Source organism: Eptatretus burgeri, chromosome 1 (genome assembly GCF_056783735.1).
Source record: "Eptatretus burgeri isolate ZD-2024b chromosome 1, Ebu_testis_v1, whole genome shotgun sequence".
Taxonomy (NCBI): domain Eukaryota; kingdom Metazoa; phylum Chordata; class Myxini; order Myxiniformes; family Myxinidae; genus Eptatretus; species Eptatretus burgeri.
The window spans coordinates 39,109,621-39,127,037 of NC_140961.1; the positions used below are offsets into that span (position 1 = coordinate 39,109,621).

Consider the following 17,417-nt stretch of genomic DNA (forward strand, 5'->3'; position numbering starts at 1 on the left):
GACGGTAAATAGACACCCTATTTTTGAAGGACTACCATTTGAAAAATAATCGGTTTGCTGATTTGTGCTGTGGAGCCTCGCATTGCGCGCGCGCGCGCACGCACGCACGCACGCACGCACGCACGCACACACACACACACACGCACACACACACACACCGATAAACTTCTCTCAATGCTCGTTTGACCACACCTCGAGTCACACAATATTTTTCATAAGCCACGCCCACTTTAAATAATAAATAATTTTAGGTGGTGTGGGTCGTGGAATCGTTTTCGGGAAGTAAATAAATAATTTAAGGTGGTGTGTGGATTGTGGAATCGTTTCCAGTAAATAAATAAATAATTGGAGGTAGTGAGTGTGTGGGTCGTGGAATCGTTTTCGGTAAATAAATAAATAATTGGAGGCGGTGTGTGGGTCGTGGAATCGGTTTCGGAAAAGAAATAAATAATTAGAGGTGGTGTTTGTGGTGAATTGTTTACGGTAAATAAATAAATAATTGGAGGTGGTGTGTCGGGAGGAGAATCCGAAATGGTAAATAAATAAACAAGCCGGTCGGCGGACATGGGTAGTCGCCTACCCAATAGAACCTGACATGATGGGCCCGTTCAATGGGGATTGACCCGATGATTAAGCACAAGAAAATTCATGATTCTAGCTTCAAGGGTTAATGCTGCAGATTGTTTTTTCGTTAAAATACCCCCACATTTAGAGGTTTTTCAGCCGTTGCTGGGCAACGGAGGGGTCCATAGCAACGGTTCTTTCTCACACATAACTCGGACATACCATGAACCTACCATACCAGTTTCATGTATATCTGACTCATAGTCTCTGAGATATAACGAACTTCATTTTTTTTCTTGTTTTCGACCAGGGTTCATTCAAAGTCTATCTTCTCCGACAGTTTTTATAGGATTCGGCTGGAAATTTTTGACAATATGGCTGAATGTACTGCCCAGTCGCTCGTGGCCCGATTTTTGAAATAAAATTTTTTATGATTTTTCAAATATTTCAAAGTCCCGTTGCTCAGTAACGGTGGTGTCCATAGCAACGGTTCTCATTTGCACACAACTAGGTCATGGTATGAACCTACCCACCAAGTTTCATCGAAATCGCCATTGTATTAACGGAGCACTGGACCGAACAGACAGGCAGACAAACATATCGACGGAAAAACTGATAATAAGGGTAGAACAAATTTCAAAAAAAATTGTAAATTTTTATTTTTTTTTCGACTGGATCGACTACCCAATAATTGGAGGTGGTGTGTGGGTGGTGGAATCATTTTCGGTAAATAAATAAATTATCGGTTTGCTGGTTTGTGCTGTGGAGCCTTGCGTTGCAGACACACACACACACACACACACACACACACACACACACACACACACACACACACACACACACACACACACACACACACACACACACACACACACACACCCTGATAAACTTCTCTCAATGCTCTTGTTTGACCACACCTCCTGAGCCACACAATATTTTTCATTAGCCACGCCCACTTTCCTACACCACTCCCACTTTTCATCAACCACGTCCACTTTCCCTAAGCTCCACCCACTTTCCTAAGCCCCTCATAAAAAAATGATGGTGAATAGACACCCGATTTTTGAAGGACTACCATTTGAAAAATAAAACCTCAATCAAAAATCGGCTCAAGTAAAATTTTCTAAATATCCCGATGTGTTTAATTCCAAAGTCTCGTTTCTCTACATTCAAAACTAAAGGACAAGTAGTGAAAATACTGTACACGGTTTTTCGGCCGCTGCACAGCAACGGGTGGTTGCTTGGCAACGAAATTCAAATGCACACATTCCCAACAAATACTGCACATGTCGGCAAAGTTTCATCGAAATCGGTTTGCTGGTTTGTGCTGTGGAGCCTCGCGTTGCAGACACACACACACACACACACACACACACACACACACACACACACACACACACACACACACACACACACACACACACACACACAGACTGAAAACCCGACAATAAGGGATATCTAGCATATATAGCGAATCCAACAAACAGACAGGGGTGAAGACAGTAACCTCCGTCCATCTTCGATGGCAGAGGTTAATAAATTGTGATGCACACAAAAATAAAATGATGTGAACTTCTCTCATCAACCAAGACATCAGCGACACATACTCATGCTACTGTGGGCTAGGAAGACAGCCCTCAAGATACTATCACCAGAAGTTTGACTGCTTGACATTCTTACAATGCAGGTACATGCAAACAACCACCAATAGGTTTCGTTGAATTAACGACCCTGCTCTTCCTCATTGGAAATCATTGTACGCACCTCTGCTGCGCTCTTCACATCCTGCCAGACAGACATGAAGGTGTCAAAGCGCGTACGACTCTCAGATGCACTGCAACCACTCGCCTCTGCAAAGCACTGCCCTGTCCCCGGAAGCACAAACAGGAACATGTTAGCAACTTAACAGATAAAGCAACTTAAAAAGACGGGATTTTTAAGGTTAGAGTAGGACAGCAATGAATGGATATGCCAAACGTTATTTACTTACAGTCCTCTTTCCTCTTCTTCTTAATGGAAGATTTGAAGGCAAAGCATCCCTGGTGTGCACAGAGCAACAAGATTAAAAAGGTAGGCGATAAATAAATCACCAAAAAATACTATTCACTGCATTCGTGCCAAGGACACATTCGTTCCAAGATCCGCATTAGGAAAGACAGGACATATCAGCTTGCAGGTTCGATTATTGCTTGTATTGATCCGACCAAAACTGCAATCTTACACACGGCCAGCAGGTGGTGCTGTATCATGATAACCACAGATATATTGTTGAAATTTTTTAAATATACAATGTTGAGGCTCGTATGTGAGCTAACACACAGAACATATAACAAGGGGAGCAGGAGACAAGAGGGGTGGGAGGGGAAAGCACAAAACAGTGGGGAACAGAGACATTAGATCTGTGGAAGAGAGAGGGATGGGGTGGGGTGGACAGGGTAAACAAGATGGACACCACAGGGACTTTCAGTAAGGAAAGCAGGGAATTTGAAGGAGGTGGGTTTGGGGTGGATTAATGGGGGTAGAAAAGATCGTGGTTTTGGATGGGGGAAGATGAGAGATAGTGGTGAATAGCTGTTTTGAAGACCTGGAGGGAAGAGTAGGATTGAAGAGAGTGTGTGAGTTTGTTCCAAAGGTGGAGGAAAAAAAGGGGAATGAAAGAGTGAAGGTGAGCAGTGATTCTTGATTTCAGTAGTTTGACCAGAAGGGGGTTGCTGGCAGACCTTGAGCGCCCTGCGGAAAGATGGGGGTCCCAGGTCGCAGATAGGGCAGGGGGGGGACATATCTCAGAACGGGGGTGGGAGGGAGGGAGCAAGAACAGAGAGTAGATGGGAGAAGACAGAAAGACCACCGACCTTCCTGTGGTGAGAGAGTGAGACCCAAAGACTCAGCCTCATCATAGCAGTGTGAAGCCGAGAAAGGTGAAAGGCAGGAGCACCAGCCCAGAGGGGAGAGCAGTACTCCATCAGGCTGTGGACGAAAGCTTTGTATATGGTCAGGAGCTCAGGTGTACCAAGGAAGGACTTTGCACGATGGAGGATGCCCTGTTGGCGACTGGCTTTCGAAGCAAGCTTGGAAATATACAAGCTTTGGAGGCCAGATATTATATCGGAGTGAGCGTGAAACTGGCTGTCCCGTCCGCAATATGGATATTAAATACCCAATGGTATTTTCACAACAACAAGTGTTCAGGAGGGGCGGTACGGCCAAATTTCCTTTGAAACACCTCACCAAATTATGGCTCTTATTGATCTATGACTGGAAAAGAGGGCACAAGGAACGATGAAATCACAATTAAAGGACTGCATCCAACAAGCGGAATGAATTACCTTTCAAGCCCAATTAAAACAATCATGGGTAAAAAGTATTTACCTACTGAAAAAGATCAAGTGGGCTCGCTTCGCGGGTGTCTTGCTTGGGTTTGAATTCTTACCCAGCTAGAAACTGTCACCTTGGTGTTTCACAGGCGGGGTGAGGTATCAAGGTGTGTGCCATCCCTCAGATGGACATTAACCAGGCATCCAGTCTGTAGTGGACGTTAAAGATCCTATGGCGTCCTTCATGAAGAGTAGGTGAGCTATCGCCGGCACCATGTTAAAATTCCAAATTTCTGCTATCACCTACAGGGGACACTGCATCAGCGGAGGAGGAGGAGGAGGAGGAGGAGGAGGAGAGGAAGAAGAAGAAGAAGAAGAAGAAGAAGAAGAAGAAGAAGGAGAAAAAGAAGAAGAAGAAGAAGAATAAAGAGAAAAAGAAGTAGTAGTAGTAGTGGAAGAAGAAGAAGTAGTAGTGGAAGAAGAAGAAGTAGTAGTGGAAGAAGAAGAAGTGTTCGGTAACATTAAAGGCAATCTGTAATGACTGGTAAAATTGAGAAAAGGGATAATAAAATAAATCAGGGAATCAGAATTCTAGTTCAGTAAAAGGGTTTTCATTCAAGAACACCCAGGTGACAAAGGACTTTAAAACCGAAACCTGTGTTTGTCACACAACTCCTACAATTCTCGGCTGATTACATCAACTCTTGCTACATGTGATCAGTATGGCCCCAATAAGTGTATTATACGGGTGTTTTTATCATTGCCAGTGGTCATGGGGAGGTAGCAGGTTTGAGGGAGAGAGAGGGGGGTATCGGGGGGGGGGGAGGAACGCAAATTCTCAATGTAAATGTGTATCATGTAGCACCACCTCCAGGTTGGGGAGGGTATTAAAAGTCCTACCATTTACAGTCCTTTATTCCTGTACCCACATTTTCCAGTGTAGTGAGTCGTTTTTGAAGTACTAGTGTGTGCCCGCACGTGTGTGGCCGTACGTGCGTAGCTGTACGTGCAAAAAAAAAAAAAAAACTTTCAAACCGCGTGCCAGAAACAACAACCACACAGGCTGTTCCTTCGCTCTCGCGTGCCCGTACGTGCAAAAAAAAAAAAAAAAAAAAAAAAAACTTTCAAACAACCACACAAGCCGTTCCTTCGCTCTCGTAAATGACGACTGGATTGGGGCATTGTGTTTATCTATAAATGCGCATAAGAAATCGAGAAATTATTAGAATACAGCAAGTCATCACTATCCAACTTGGGAAACAGCTGAAACGGATGAAGAAGAACAATATCAAACCTTGAAAAGGCACATACTCAGGTCCCCAGCGTCAATTATGACATCATATCAAACGAAGAAGAATTGTGACGTCATAGCACCGTGTCCTGTCATTGGTTTGGTAAATAAATGGCCATAACTTGGGAACCACTTGTCCGATTAATATAAAACCTTGAAAAGGCACATCCACAGGACCCCAGCAATATACCTGGCAAGTTTCGATAAGATAGGACCAGTGGTTGTCGAGAAACCGGTCACAGACAGACAGACACACACAGATTGCTGGAATTATAGATAGATAAGCCATAGGTATATTTTTGCTTCATGCACGTATGTAACCCTGGGTTTTTTTTATTTCGAGAGCGATTGAGGCAGCTGTCAGTTGCTTATACACCGCCCAAATAAAGGTTAAACATCAGAAGAACGTGTTGCATGCTTGGAACAAGATCGCCCGTCGGACGGGTACTCTGCAAGTGAACGTTAAAACAGCAGAAACTAACAGCTTGTTTTATTGTTTAAAAAAACAAAAAAACAATCTGAGTCCAGCAAAGATGGATTCATTTTTTTTACATCCCAAAGATCCCATACACGCATCCCCAGGATTCAAACCACAAGTCGACATCTGTGATTACATACACCGCCTGAAAATAAAATAACAGGCCAAGCAGAAGCTGCCATGTCACGGTCATAACTGGTTGATTAGGAAGGAAATGGCGATGAACGCGTGTGAACGACACCCTTCATGTACATGTCACACTCCATATGCTAAGCTTGCTCATCTGGCTCACAAAAGTGGCATTACGAGCAAAAGGGGGATGTAGAAGGTGTGCTGCCTTTTTGGCTGTTGGTTGGGGCATGGCTGTGCCGCTAATGCGGTGCCCCTGTTGCCATTGTACTGATGTTCATTTTTGCCAGTCTTGGAGGAGTTACATGATAGTCATTGTGTGTGTGTGTGTGTGTGTGTGTGTGTGTGTGTGTGTGTGTGTGTGTGTGTGTGTGTGTGTGTGTGTGTGTGTGCGTGTCTGCGACCGCTGTTTCTCGACAACCACTGGTCCGATATTGCTGGGGGACCCGAGTATGTGCCTTTTCAAGGTTTGATATTAATCAGCCAAGTGGTTCCCAAGTTATGGCCATTTATTTACCAACCAATGACAGGACACGGTACTATGACGTCACAATTCTTCTTTTTCTTCTTTTTTTTTTTTTGCACGTACGCGCACGCACGAGTCCATTATGAAATTTATAATCCAACTGAAGCGGGTTTGAGGCGACACAAGTAAATAAATAAATAAGATAACATCACTTGCCTTGGACACGGAGCTCGATGTGGCCATGATTCCAAGTCGTAGCGCGACCTTCCTCTTCAACTCTGATGTTAAAAACGAAAAGGAAACAAAATTCAGTGACGTTGAACACCTTGAACGTCGTCCGAAAAAACCAGTCACGCACCGCTTCGTGCACACGTTTACCGCGTTTTAGTATCGATAACACACCAACAAACCGTCTTCGTTACACGTTGTCGGTGTGACGTCAATTCGTGCCTTTTAAATTAACGAGCTGTGTGGAAACTTGTTTTTTTTTGGAAAGTTTTACACCAAGTTCGTCATATCTTCCGCCATCACGCAAAGCTGCATCGTGATTGGTCGTTGGTCCTGAGCGCTGATTGGTTGCTTGCTGTGAGGACTGCTCGGACGTGATTGTGAGCGCTGATTGGTTGCTTGGGGTGAGGACTGCTCGGACGTCTTCCGCCATCACGCAAAGCTGCATCGTGATTGGTCGTTGGTCCTGAGCGCTGATTGGTTGCTTGCTGTGAGGACTGCTCGGACGTGATTGTGAGCGCTGATTGGTTGCTTGCGGTGAGGACTGCTCCGACGTTATTGTGAGCGCTGATTGGTTGCTTGCGGTGAGAACCGCTTGGACCTTTATTGTGAGCGCTGATTGGCCAACGCGTACAGTACATTCGCTGCGTTCTCCAAAATATGTGCGCTTATTTTCTACTGTATTTGACTCGCATTTCATCCTTATGAACTTCATCAATATAATCTGACGATCATTTGTGAGGATTCCTGTCATGGGCTGCGTGTTCAGGAGAGAGATAGCCAAACGGGTACGAAAATCCTGCTCATGGTGCAGCGCTTGTGAGACTGTACAAAAGTGTGACGTCATACGTACAGTATTAGTTTGTCACGTTCATCATGCTGTGTTTATAATACAATAATTTGGCATTCCCATGTTCTGATGACTATGGTGACTAAGTAATGCTGGTTATGTTTAGGACTGATAGGAGAGCGTGCAGGTATGTGTATTCTTCTCTGTGGTGTCTAACCTGGGTTCGAATCCGGTGTTTCGCATGCAGGAAGACCAGGCATCAATGTGTGCACCCACCGTCCATCGGAAGGACGTTGAGGCAGAGGACCCGTCTCCCAGCACCGGTTGCTGGACGTTAAAGATCCCACTTGCCTGGTGTTGGCTTGGGATCCTCGGGTCCTGAGTTCAAGCCCCGTCGGCCGCTGAATTAACACACCAGGTTGACCAGGGGATTGACAGCCTGTCATCCTTCCGAGGTCGGCGAAATGAGTGCCAGTTCCAGTGTGTACTGGTAGAGGGGCACTGCGTCAGCGACACAGTCGCGCTTCAAGAAATGATAGCTTCCCCGGCAGCTAAGCTGCCATACGACCACCACCAAGATCCCACTGTGTCTTTCGCCAAGGATATGCGAGTGATTGACGGCTCCGTGAACAGATTCCAAATTGCTGCTACCGTCAGTCGAACGTGAAGCCTGGCCACCTGCTTCGTGAAAATCTGTGTCCAAAAACGTTTTGCGGTCGAGCTCACAGGCCGATTGGAATGATTGAGGCCGTCAATGAAAATGAGAGTCTTCCTATAAAGTATAGACCATTGATTTTTACACTTCTGACCTTTTCCTTCATTGAATCTCAGCCACACTCATGTGGAAAGCTTCAGCGTATTGCATGTGTTCCTGTATTAGCTCCGACTAGAATAGAAGACCCGTCCCTTCGCTGACGGAAATGCCAATCGTTGTGATGGCTAATCAATAGGGCAAGAAGAAAAAGGATTCCTGGGAGCGCTGGGATAACCAGTTCCGTCACGTGTGCCCATGTACCCATTAAAAAAAGAGAATTAAATTTTTTTTAACCACAAACCTTCCCAGGAGTTCCTTGAATTCACCGTAGTTCGAGTTATTGAAATCCGTTAATCCGTTCTCAAGTTATAACACGACAAACAAACAGACAGACAGACACTGCTCCTTTTATAACATAGATTTAATAATATAGAATATTTTGCATTGCAGGTTTATAAGACTGGTGCAGGCAACATGCTCCAACAAATTTGATAAATATGAAACCAGTTCAGAACAATTGGTTCATTGTATGATCTAACTAGACTTAAAGTCATCATTCCTGTGTTCTCACCGTGCGTGCGTGCAGCTGTCACGTGTGTTGGCCATATCTGAAGATGAGCTGGTGGGACTGATAGCCGCTGTACCAGTCAAGAAAGGACGGTACGTATGCCCGATTCATCCATCCATGTTCAAACAAAAGGACTTAAAAAATTGGTCTCCTTTAATTTAAAATTATTTATTCCTTCAACTATTCATTCTTTTCAGATAATTGAGAAACGGATTGACGTGTTTGGAATTCCCATCTGAGCACATAGCTTTTAATGCTGGGATTCATCGTTGAAATCCCAAACATTCTGTTGATTCTTCCATTTTATATGAATGGCCTTGTAATCATGGTAAAACCATGAGCCTCGACCATGTAAACAACAAAAAAAGTACATTGATGTCTCTCAATGTTGTTGTCCAGAATTTGCCATCTGCACAATCTCTGCAAGCCTTAAGTGCCCTAATAATTAAAAAAAATTTTTTTTAAGCAGCCTGTTTTTTAATTTATTTCCCAGCTTATGAAATACGTTTGTATATCATCGTGGAATGTGCATCCAATTAATTAATTTGATGTGTTGGAAGACAACATGTCCAAAGTCCATGGTGCCCTCCAACTTTAATAACTTTTCACAATCTTAGCGAAGCCATTTTGTCCTGCTGATGAAGCAGTAAGAACACTGACCTGGACTGGTGTTAATATGGTGACGGTTTTATGAAATGTGACCCCGGAGGCAATGGCAGACAACATATAGCAGTTCCTGAGATAGTTATTTAATTATTATTTGCTTCAGATAGTCCTTCCCTTATATCGAATAGGTCTATGGGTCAATGTGCATTGTGTGGGATGAGGTAGATTTTTTTCCCCATTTTTTTTTCCTATCTTGATCCTCTGCACACGAATCTTTCACATGCGAGCAAACATACTACGCAAGACACCGACAGATAATTTGCATATGCATGCCAAATCCCAGTTTTAATTGCACGTCACAATCCAACTGGCACATCACTCTAACCTTCACCACACATGACCCACAAACACTACAACAATCAAGATGCCTTTATTGTCTCTCTTTACCAATTTAACAGTACACAAGCTCGCTATACTTTCACCATTCACGCTTCAACCACAACGAACAGCCACGACACCTCAACCACAGCGAACCATCATGACACAACTCACCCGCTCCGCCGCCTCTCCCATCGCCTCAACCACAATCACCACAGATGCCTGCCGCCGCTTTGGGAGTAGTGGAAACAAGGAGCACAATGTACCCATGGCAGACACTTTGGAGCTGGATACTATGACGTTTGTAACTCAAAGCGTGTGTGAGTGCTAATCGCCATGTAACAACCTATGGCTAGCCCTGACACTTCACTTCATTGTGGTCCCCATTGGGTGTTCAGTGCATGTTCCCAAGCACAGCCTAAGACGCCGGCACCATGACAAGTACGGAGGTCCGTCATATGGAGAAGCCGAGAAGATAATGGCAGCCCCTCCACGGCTCAGGCCTCGCGTGGGCGGTACTGGCTGGGGGTAATTGTGCGTGCACCAATGGAGGTACCATAAGACTCAGACACTCTGCCTAACGACCTGTTTAATCCACATCCAGACTCCGCCTCCACTCCGTAACTACGTAAGCAATGCATTCCAGACACAAAGATCTCTTTCTTGGCTTGGTCGGCTGTACGTGGCGAAAGGTGGAACGGAGTTATGAAAAGGAGCTTTCGGGTCGGAGCCGGTGGAACGAAGTTTGTGCAATGGAGCGCTGGGTAGGCGAACGATCCAGGTGCCATACCGAGCATATTCATTAGGGCCAAGCTGATAAAACATGAACATTTATAGATAATCGCACACATAAGTGAGCCATCTTCTTGCACGTTGTCTCTCTCTTTTTCCATTTTGTTTGCTGTGGACACATAAGAGCAATCAGCGAGAGCAAGTCCCGCCAACCGTTCTTTTCAGAGAGACCCCACAGACACGCAGCTCTCTTCAGTTTCCTCCTTGCACCTCACTTGCACCTCACCCCCACCCTCACTCACACCTCTTCAAACTACACATCGTAGACATCCTAGTATTCCTCCTCTTTTACCCTCCTCAGTGTTTGGGTTGCCCAGGTTCGTCCATGCTGTTTGGTGAGCAAAGAGTTCGAAACCACCTTGTCTTTTTATTGTCTTCTCTTTAAATATACCCTTCCTCTGAATGACCTTGATGGCGTCTGTTTTGTTAAACTTTATGTAAGATTGTCTATGAATTAGTACTGGGTGAGCTCTGCACTACGTCCTCTTTTTGCTTACTGTATAACTGTATTTCTTTTTCCGCACCAATTCTTGCATGCCCTGCTGTACGTATCTTCCCTGTGGAAATACACCCATTGCTTGCCCATGCCCATGCCATGCCACATTTCCTCGTGCTTTCCTTATTTTCATTAAATATTCTGTGTTGCAATTCAGCCAGCTCATAGCATACTTTCCTCCATTGGTCCAGCGTAGCCCGCATGTTTTGTTAGCTGGGAAGTTTACTCCGTCAATTGGCTCTACACGTTAGCCGGTGCATACTTGGCAGCTCTGCTCGGCTGCACCTGATCAGGTAACCTGAAGCAAGTGTGCATCGAGGGCACGAGCCTCCAATGATGCTGTCAATCTACCGGAAACAGTAACACACAAAGTCGTGACAACCCTGCCAGGATTGGCAGTACCAATTGGCGTTTTGGTTGACGAGCAACCCACGGAGTTATCCTTGGCTGGTGGCCTCAGGATTGGGTGTTCGAGAGGAACTCGAGTGTTTTCCCTCGTGGCGAACCTTGAACCCCGGTCCGCAACAATGTAAACATGTCAATCCATGTTACCGTTGCAAACTGTCTCTCTTTTGGCTCGTGGTCCATGATAATGCCCTGCGGCGATATCTTCAATCCCCAAAAATCTCTCAATTCTTTCCCTGTCATGCCTCATGTGACTCCTCATACATAGCTAATCGACATGAAGCTTCTAATGACGTAAACCTTCAAATTCGATATAATATGAAGTCCCCTGCGAGACTCGTGTGTGGCCGCACAAACCGTCGACTAAGCCATGTGAATGTGCTGCAGGCCAAAGGCCGACTTCCATTTGCCTGTGCAGGAGTTGTTGGAGAGGGACATCATTGCCAGCAAAGCTGAACCAAAGGCGATCGTTGAGAATATTTCCCGGCAGGTTTGTTGCAAGAAAAGCCTCACCCAGTGCATTGTGAATTACCACTTGCATTATCTTAATAATCCTTTGGGATTTTACCCAACAGAGATCACTCCAGGTGTTTTAGTTGTACGGGTTTTTTTCTTCTTCTTTCTTATGGTTTGAGTGCCAGATCTGTAGGTTTTGTTCGAACTCGTATTAAGGCACGATAAGGGGAACAATAAATTTAAATCTTTACATTGATGTGGTAAATTTGAAAAAAAAAAGTTTCATCAAGTTTTATCGCTCATGTCTGTCTGATCCCTCAGTTACCTTGTGCTATTAGTATTTACAATATGTAAAATGAATTCACTACAGGTGAGAAGTGATGGCAATATTTGTGTCACAAGTGCCCCAGGCTCCGCTTGGCTCGAGTTCACCATTCGGAGACCATTACTGGCCCAGGTCAGTCATCTTTTCCACTTAATGTGGCCAGTAACCAGTGCAAGTGTTAAAAGTGTGAATGTACAGTTAATTTTAACCGACTGGTTTTAGTATGAAATGTGTTACAAAACCTTGGACTTGAGTACGTATTTTTTGTTCTCATGATCTGTTGACCTTGATATTTTTAGTCAAAATGTGAAAAACTGATGAAGTCTCAAAAACTCAAAACTGCTTGATTTGATGCCATAAGGTGCATTTAAAATACAGATCAGAGAATTGCACCTCAATTGTACTTAATGCACTCATCATAAGCAATTATAAGTTTGGTAAAACTACCATGCAAATATAACAGACTGGCAGAAGGACGTAAAAATACCATGATGTTAAAAAAAGGAACCCTTTTATTCTTGCACTCGTTGAAACAGCTCAAAATGGGAGGTTATATATTTCTTAACAGCAAATAATTTTGGGGGGATTTATTTGAAACAATGTTTCACAAATAATTTGTTTCTCCCTGAGGAGCATTTTCATGTTTCTGGGTGAGACGGACAAAATATATATATATATATATATATATATATATATATATATATATATATATATATATATATATATATATATATATATATATATATACTGTACATATGAACAAATACCACCCGTCGCTTTGCTGACAGGAATACAAAGAGGGGGGAGAAAAAGAGGTGCAGGGAAGAGTGAGGAGGTGGAGCGTGAAAGACAGGGAGAGTGAGGAGCGGTGGGAAAGGGAAGGCAGCATGAGGTGAGAGGAAGGGAAGACAGACGTGCGGTGGGGTGTTAATTACGATTCATACTGTCTCATCAAAATGATTCTGCACAGAAGAATAACAGTGAAGATGTGAACAAAATAATGTCTGAAATACATTTTCTACCGGTCGTACTATAAATACCACCCAGAGACAAACATCGCCAGGATATGTCCAGAGACAAACACTCTGCAGACATAATCACTGCCCGGCCATGTCCGGAGACAGAGAGAGACAGAGAGAGAGAGAGAGACAGAGACAGAGAGAGAGAGAGAGAGAGAGAGGGAGAGACAGAGAGAGAGACAGAGATATGTGTCTCCGAGGTGGAACGTAGCCCTCCCAGGTTTCAGTGTGTGTGTGTGTGTGTGTGTGTGTGTGTGTGGAATTATGGCCCGGGGTTCAAGGTCCGCCATGAGGGGAAGCGCTCGAGTTCCTCTTGAACACCTGGTCCTGCTGCCACCAGCCACGGATAACTCTGCAGCTCAGCAGGTTGCTATTCAACTACAAACGCTGATTGGTACCGCCAACCCTGGCAAGATTATCACGACTTTGCATGTTACCTTTCCTTTGGACAACAGTATCAAAGGGGGCTCATGCCAGTGCACAATAGGATTACCACCAAGCAATACAGTGAGTGTACGCTGGCTAACAAGAGCAAATCATGTGGGCTATAGCTTCCCGGCTAACAATACATGCTTCATGGTTGACTACCAACTCGCCAAGCCACGGAGGCTGGTGGCTTTCGCCTCAACCTCAACTTTTGCCATTGAGGAAAGTTGGATCACCCTGTGTACCCCGCCCCATCCCTCTCCCTTCCACAGTTCCCCCACCGTTTTGTCCTTCTCTCTCTCCCACCCCTCTTGTCTCCTGCTCCCCTTGTTTGTTCTGTGTGTTAGCTCTCATATGAGCCTCGACATTTTATAAAAAAAATACAAATTAAATTAAAAACACAAAATCGCCACAGCCACAATTTATGCCCGGTGTTGGCTTAATGGTTAAGGTGGCTGGCTTAAGATCTCAGGGTCAATCCCTTGAAATAACACCAAGTGGGTTGACTCAGCCTGTCATCCTTCCGAGGTCGGCAAAATGAGTAACAGCTTACTGAGGAACAATGGAATAAGCCATTCAGGGTAACCTGTGTCAGAGTGGGGACCCGTCCAGTACTGTACTCCTTGCCAATGAAACTGCGTCGGCAGCCCTATGCACGTTATGGCACAAAAGGAATGGTATTACTACTATTATTATTATTATTAACAATACATGCGGACTATGCTGGACCAATGGAGGAAAAGACACGACGAGCTGGGTACATTTACAATCACATGCAATTTATTTATAGCAAGGACGCGGAAAGTTATGTGGTACAGCAAGCAATGGTTTTATTAGAGGGGAGATATGTACATTGGCGACAAGCTAGGATTGGTGAGGTGGGCAAAAGAAATAGTTAAGCACAAAAGAAGACAGGGCAGAACTACACCGATCTAAGTTCTTCTACAGTCTTACTTAAGTTAACATGACAGGTGCCATCAGAAACAATTCGAGGAAAGTTAGACATCAAGAAAGATGAGAAAAGAACGAGGTGGTTGCGACCTCTGGATTACCAAGCGGGGTTGACGAACCTGCATGGCCCAGTCACTGAGGAGGGGGGAAGAGGAAGAACACTGATGGTGCCTAAGGTGCGTGGTCTGAGGAAGTGCAGGTGAGGGTGTAAATGAGGTGCAGAGAAGAAACTGGAAAAGGTGCATATCTGTGGGGTTGCCTCGAAGGCGACAACTACTCGGGACTTTCTTGAGTGATCACTGATCGCTCCTTTTATGAATATGGAAAAAAAATCTACTGAATCCCACACAACACATATTGGTCCATAAACCCATTACACATAAGGGAAGGGCTATCTCAAACAAATAATAACGAAATAACTATTTCAGGAACCGCGATATGCTGTGTGCCATTGCCTTGGGGAATGACGGTTTCCAAGCTGTTGGCTGTTATCTCCACACGTGGGTGGGTTTCAGGAGATGGAACGGAAACCTACCAGGCCTCTAAAGTATTCACACGTGTTCCTGTGCGTGAAGACGCTTCTTTGATTTCCATACAATTCCATGCCCCTTGACCAATCCACCAAATTTTTATACCTGCTGGGGGTACCCAGGGTCAAGTCATGGGTACTACTCTCCCCCCCCCCCAACAAGGAAATTATCTGTGTGTATGGGTGTTTGTACATCTGAAAATCAAAACTGACCTCAAACAAGGAAAGTCGGCCATTTGGCCCATCATTGCAATGGTGCACTCTTCGGTTAATTTTTGCTCCAGCTTTAAACATCAATGTTCTTGATGGTTTACTGAAATCGAATTAATCCGATCTTGATCGGGTGACTCATTACATATATATTGTCACCTCAACTGCAATTGAGTCACCTCATTCCCATTCTTCCCTCCAGGCATTCAAAACAGCTGTTCACCACCACCTCTTATCCCATCCTAATGTCTCTGTTCCCCACTGTTTTGTCCTTCCCACTCCCTCCCCTCCTGTCTCATGCCCCCCCTTGATGTGTGTTGTGTGTCAGCTCTCATACGAGCCTCGACAAGGTATACAAAAAAAAAAACATTTCAAAATTAGGTTTATCTCTAATACACCTACCTAAAAACACACACACACACACACACACCTTGCAGTGTTAGTGTGAGAAATTTCTGCAGATATTCCAAAGATTCAATAGCTCAGTGGGCTGTTGCTGCAAAAGCGAAGAGTCCCGCGTTGAGTCAGTAATTTTCACACTACCCAATGCAGGAATTTTTTCCTGTTTATTATATATGTTGTTATGGTTTTGGAAAACTTACCCCAGGGGAGAACATACATTGACACGTAGGTCACCCGAGGATCAGTTATTTCATTAGTCTTTGTATCGCTAGTCATTGGTGCTTTGTGAAAGGGCTGTCAGGGGGGCATGCGTTGGCTCGGCTGTATTTTTCTTGTGTAATGTCTTCCCCCCTCTCCCTCTGTTACTTTCAATCTTTCCTCCATATATATATATATATATATAAACAAGAAAGACGTCGTGCAAAGCACAATACTTTTGAAATCCATAAAATAACTTTGACCTCTAAAATAATCGGTGGTTGAATTTAGTGACATGATATGCAAAGCCTGTTCAAATTTCAAGTCAATCGGATGAAAATTGATGATTTTAGAAATTCCACAAAGATGTTGACCTCAAAATCAATGGGCTTCTTGCTTATGACGAACTCTACCATTTCCTGAAGTTGTGTGAAGATCGGTCTAAAATTGTGACCTGGCGATTGGCATAGACAAACAGAATCACAGACCAGACCAACCAATATACAGTACAGTACTTGCAAATCTTCGATTTTGCGAGAAATAAATAATATGACGACATCTCCAAATCATGTGAGGGATGTGAATGGACCAGAGAAGGGAACATGTGTGAAGCAGGAAAATTCACAAGGCCTTTTAATCACCATTTTGTTATGTATTATGTTGTTAATATTTACTTGTTAAGATGGTGTTTTACGTTTCTTTGGTTGACCAGATAGTGCTACAGCGAGTATCAACTGATGGAGCGTGTTACGGAGTGTCCCATGGTCTCTTGCACAACCACATTTCACAGAAGGTTGTTGTTGAGTTCAGGCAAGATGCATTGCAACACAATTACAATTAATTATTTTTAGTATGTAGTTAATGGATACACTTTAGTGCTATATTCGTGTGTTAATGTTGTGCTTGTATGATTCCACAGCTCACCCAACATTGCAAAAAAGTTCCATGCTGGCCATGTTCGTTCCACAATAATAGGTAGGAAATGTGTATGCCTCTTCTCTTCTATTTTTATTATTTACTAGCAAATTCCACCGGTCGCTTTGCTGACCGGAATACTGAGAGTGGGGAGAAAAAGAGGGGGCGAGGGAGAGGGGGAGGTATAAGGGGAAAGAGAGAGGAGGGATGAGGAAAGAGGAGGGATGAGGAGCGACGATGGAGGGAAAGTGAGGAGGGAGGAAAAGTGAGGAGGGAGGGAAAGTGAGGAGGGAGGAAAAGTGAGGGAAGGGAAGGCAGTGTGAGGTGAGAGGAAGGGAAGGCAGAGGAAGGGCATTAATTATGATTTATACTCTCATCATAATGCTTCTGCAGAGAATAACAGTGAAGATGGAAACAAAATAATGTCTGAAATCCATTTTGTACCGGTCACACTATAAATACCGCCCGGACATGTCCGGAGACAAATACCGCCCAGATACGGCCGGAGACAAGCTGGCCGGAGAGAAACTCCCATCCAGACATAAACACCGCCCAGACAAAAATACTGCCCAGACACGTTCGGAGACAAACACTGCTTGGACACGGCCAGAGACAAACTCTCATCGAGACATAACCACCGTCCAGACACGTTATGGAGATAACCACCATCCAGACATATCCAGCGTTTGGATATGTCCAGAGATAGAGCGAGATAGAGACGGGTATT

At 44.3% G+C, this 17,417-nt stretch overlaps 2 protein-coding genes across 7 annotated transcripts in view; one reads left to right on the forward strand and one right to left on the reverse strand.

The window, feature by feature from the left end:
- The window catches only part of ORC3 (origin recognition complex subunit 3), a 119,872-nt gene extending 113,040 nt beyond the window's left edge, over positions 1 to 6,832 (reverse strand). For 4 of the 6 annotated variants that reach the window (XR_015057857.1, XM_085880169.1, XM_085880198.1 and 1 more), the window contains exons 1-3: positions 6,459 to 6,526; positions 2,555 to 2,603; positions 2,329 to 2,429 (exon numbers count right to left, since the gene is read on the reverse strand). Coding sequence is in view for 2 of the 6 variants with exons in the window: in XM_085880178.1 (XP_085736304.1) it covers positions 2,329 to 2,429; positions 2,555 to 2,603; positions 6,459 to 6,485 (177 nt within the window). In the remaining 4 variants the exon portion in view is untranslated. Of the gene's footprint in view, positions 1 to 2,328; positions 2,430 to 2,554; positions 2,604 to 6,458; positions 6,527 to 6,620 lie in introns of those variants that run through there. The other 2 variants (XM_085880178.1, XM_085880188.1) reach the window with 2 other exon arrangements.
- Positions 6,833 to 6,950: 118 nt separating this feature from the next.
- The window catches only part of RARS2 (arginyl-tRNA synthetase 2, mitochondrial), a gene marked incomplete at its 5' end in the record, with an annotated part of 37,896 nt that continues 27,429 nt past the window's right edge, over positions 6,951 to 17,417 (forward strand). The window contains 6 exons of the mRNA XM_085880215.1: positions 6,951 to 7,007; positions 8,601 to 8,674; positions 11,647 to 11,749; positions 12,086 to 12,172; positions 16,488 to 16,585; positions 16,695 to 16,750. Coding sequence (XP_085736341.1) covers positions 6,951 to 7,007; positions 8,601 to 8,674; positions 11,647 to 11,749; positions 12,086 to 12,172; positions 16,488 to 16,585; positions 16,695 to 16,750 — 475 coding nt within the window. The remainder of the gene's footprint in view (positions 7,008 to 8,600; positions 8,675 to 11,646; positions 11,750 to 12,085; positions 12,173 to 16,487; positions 16,586 to 16,694; positions 16,751 to 17,417) is intronic.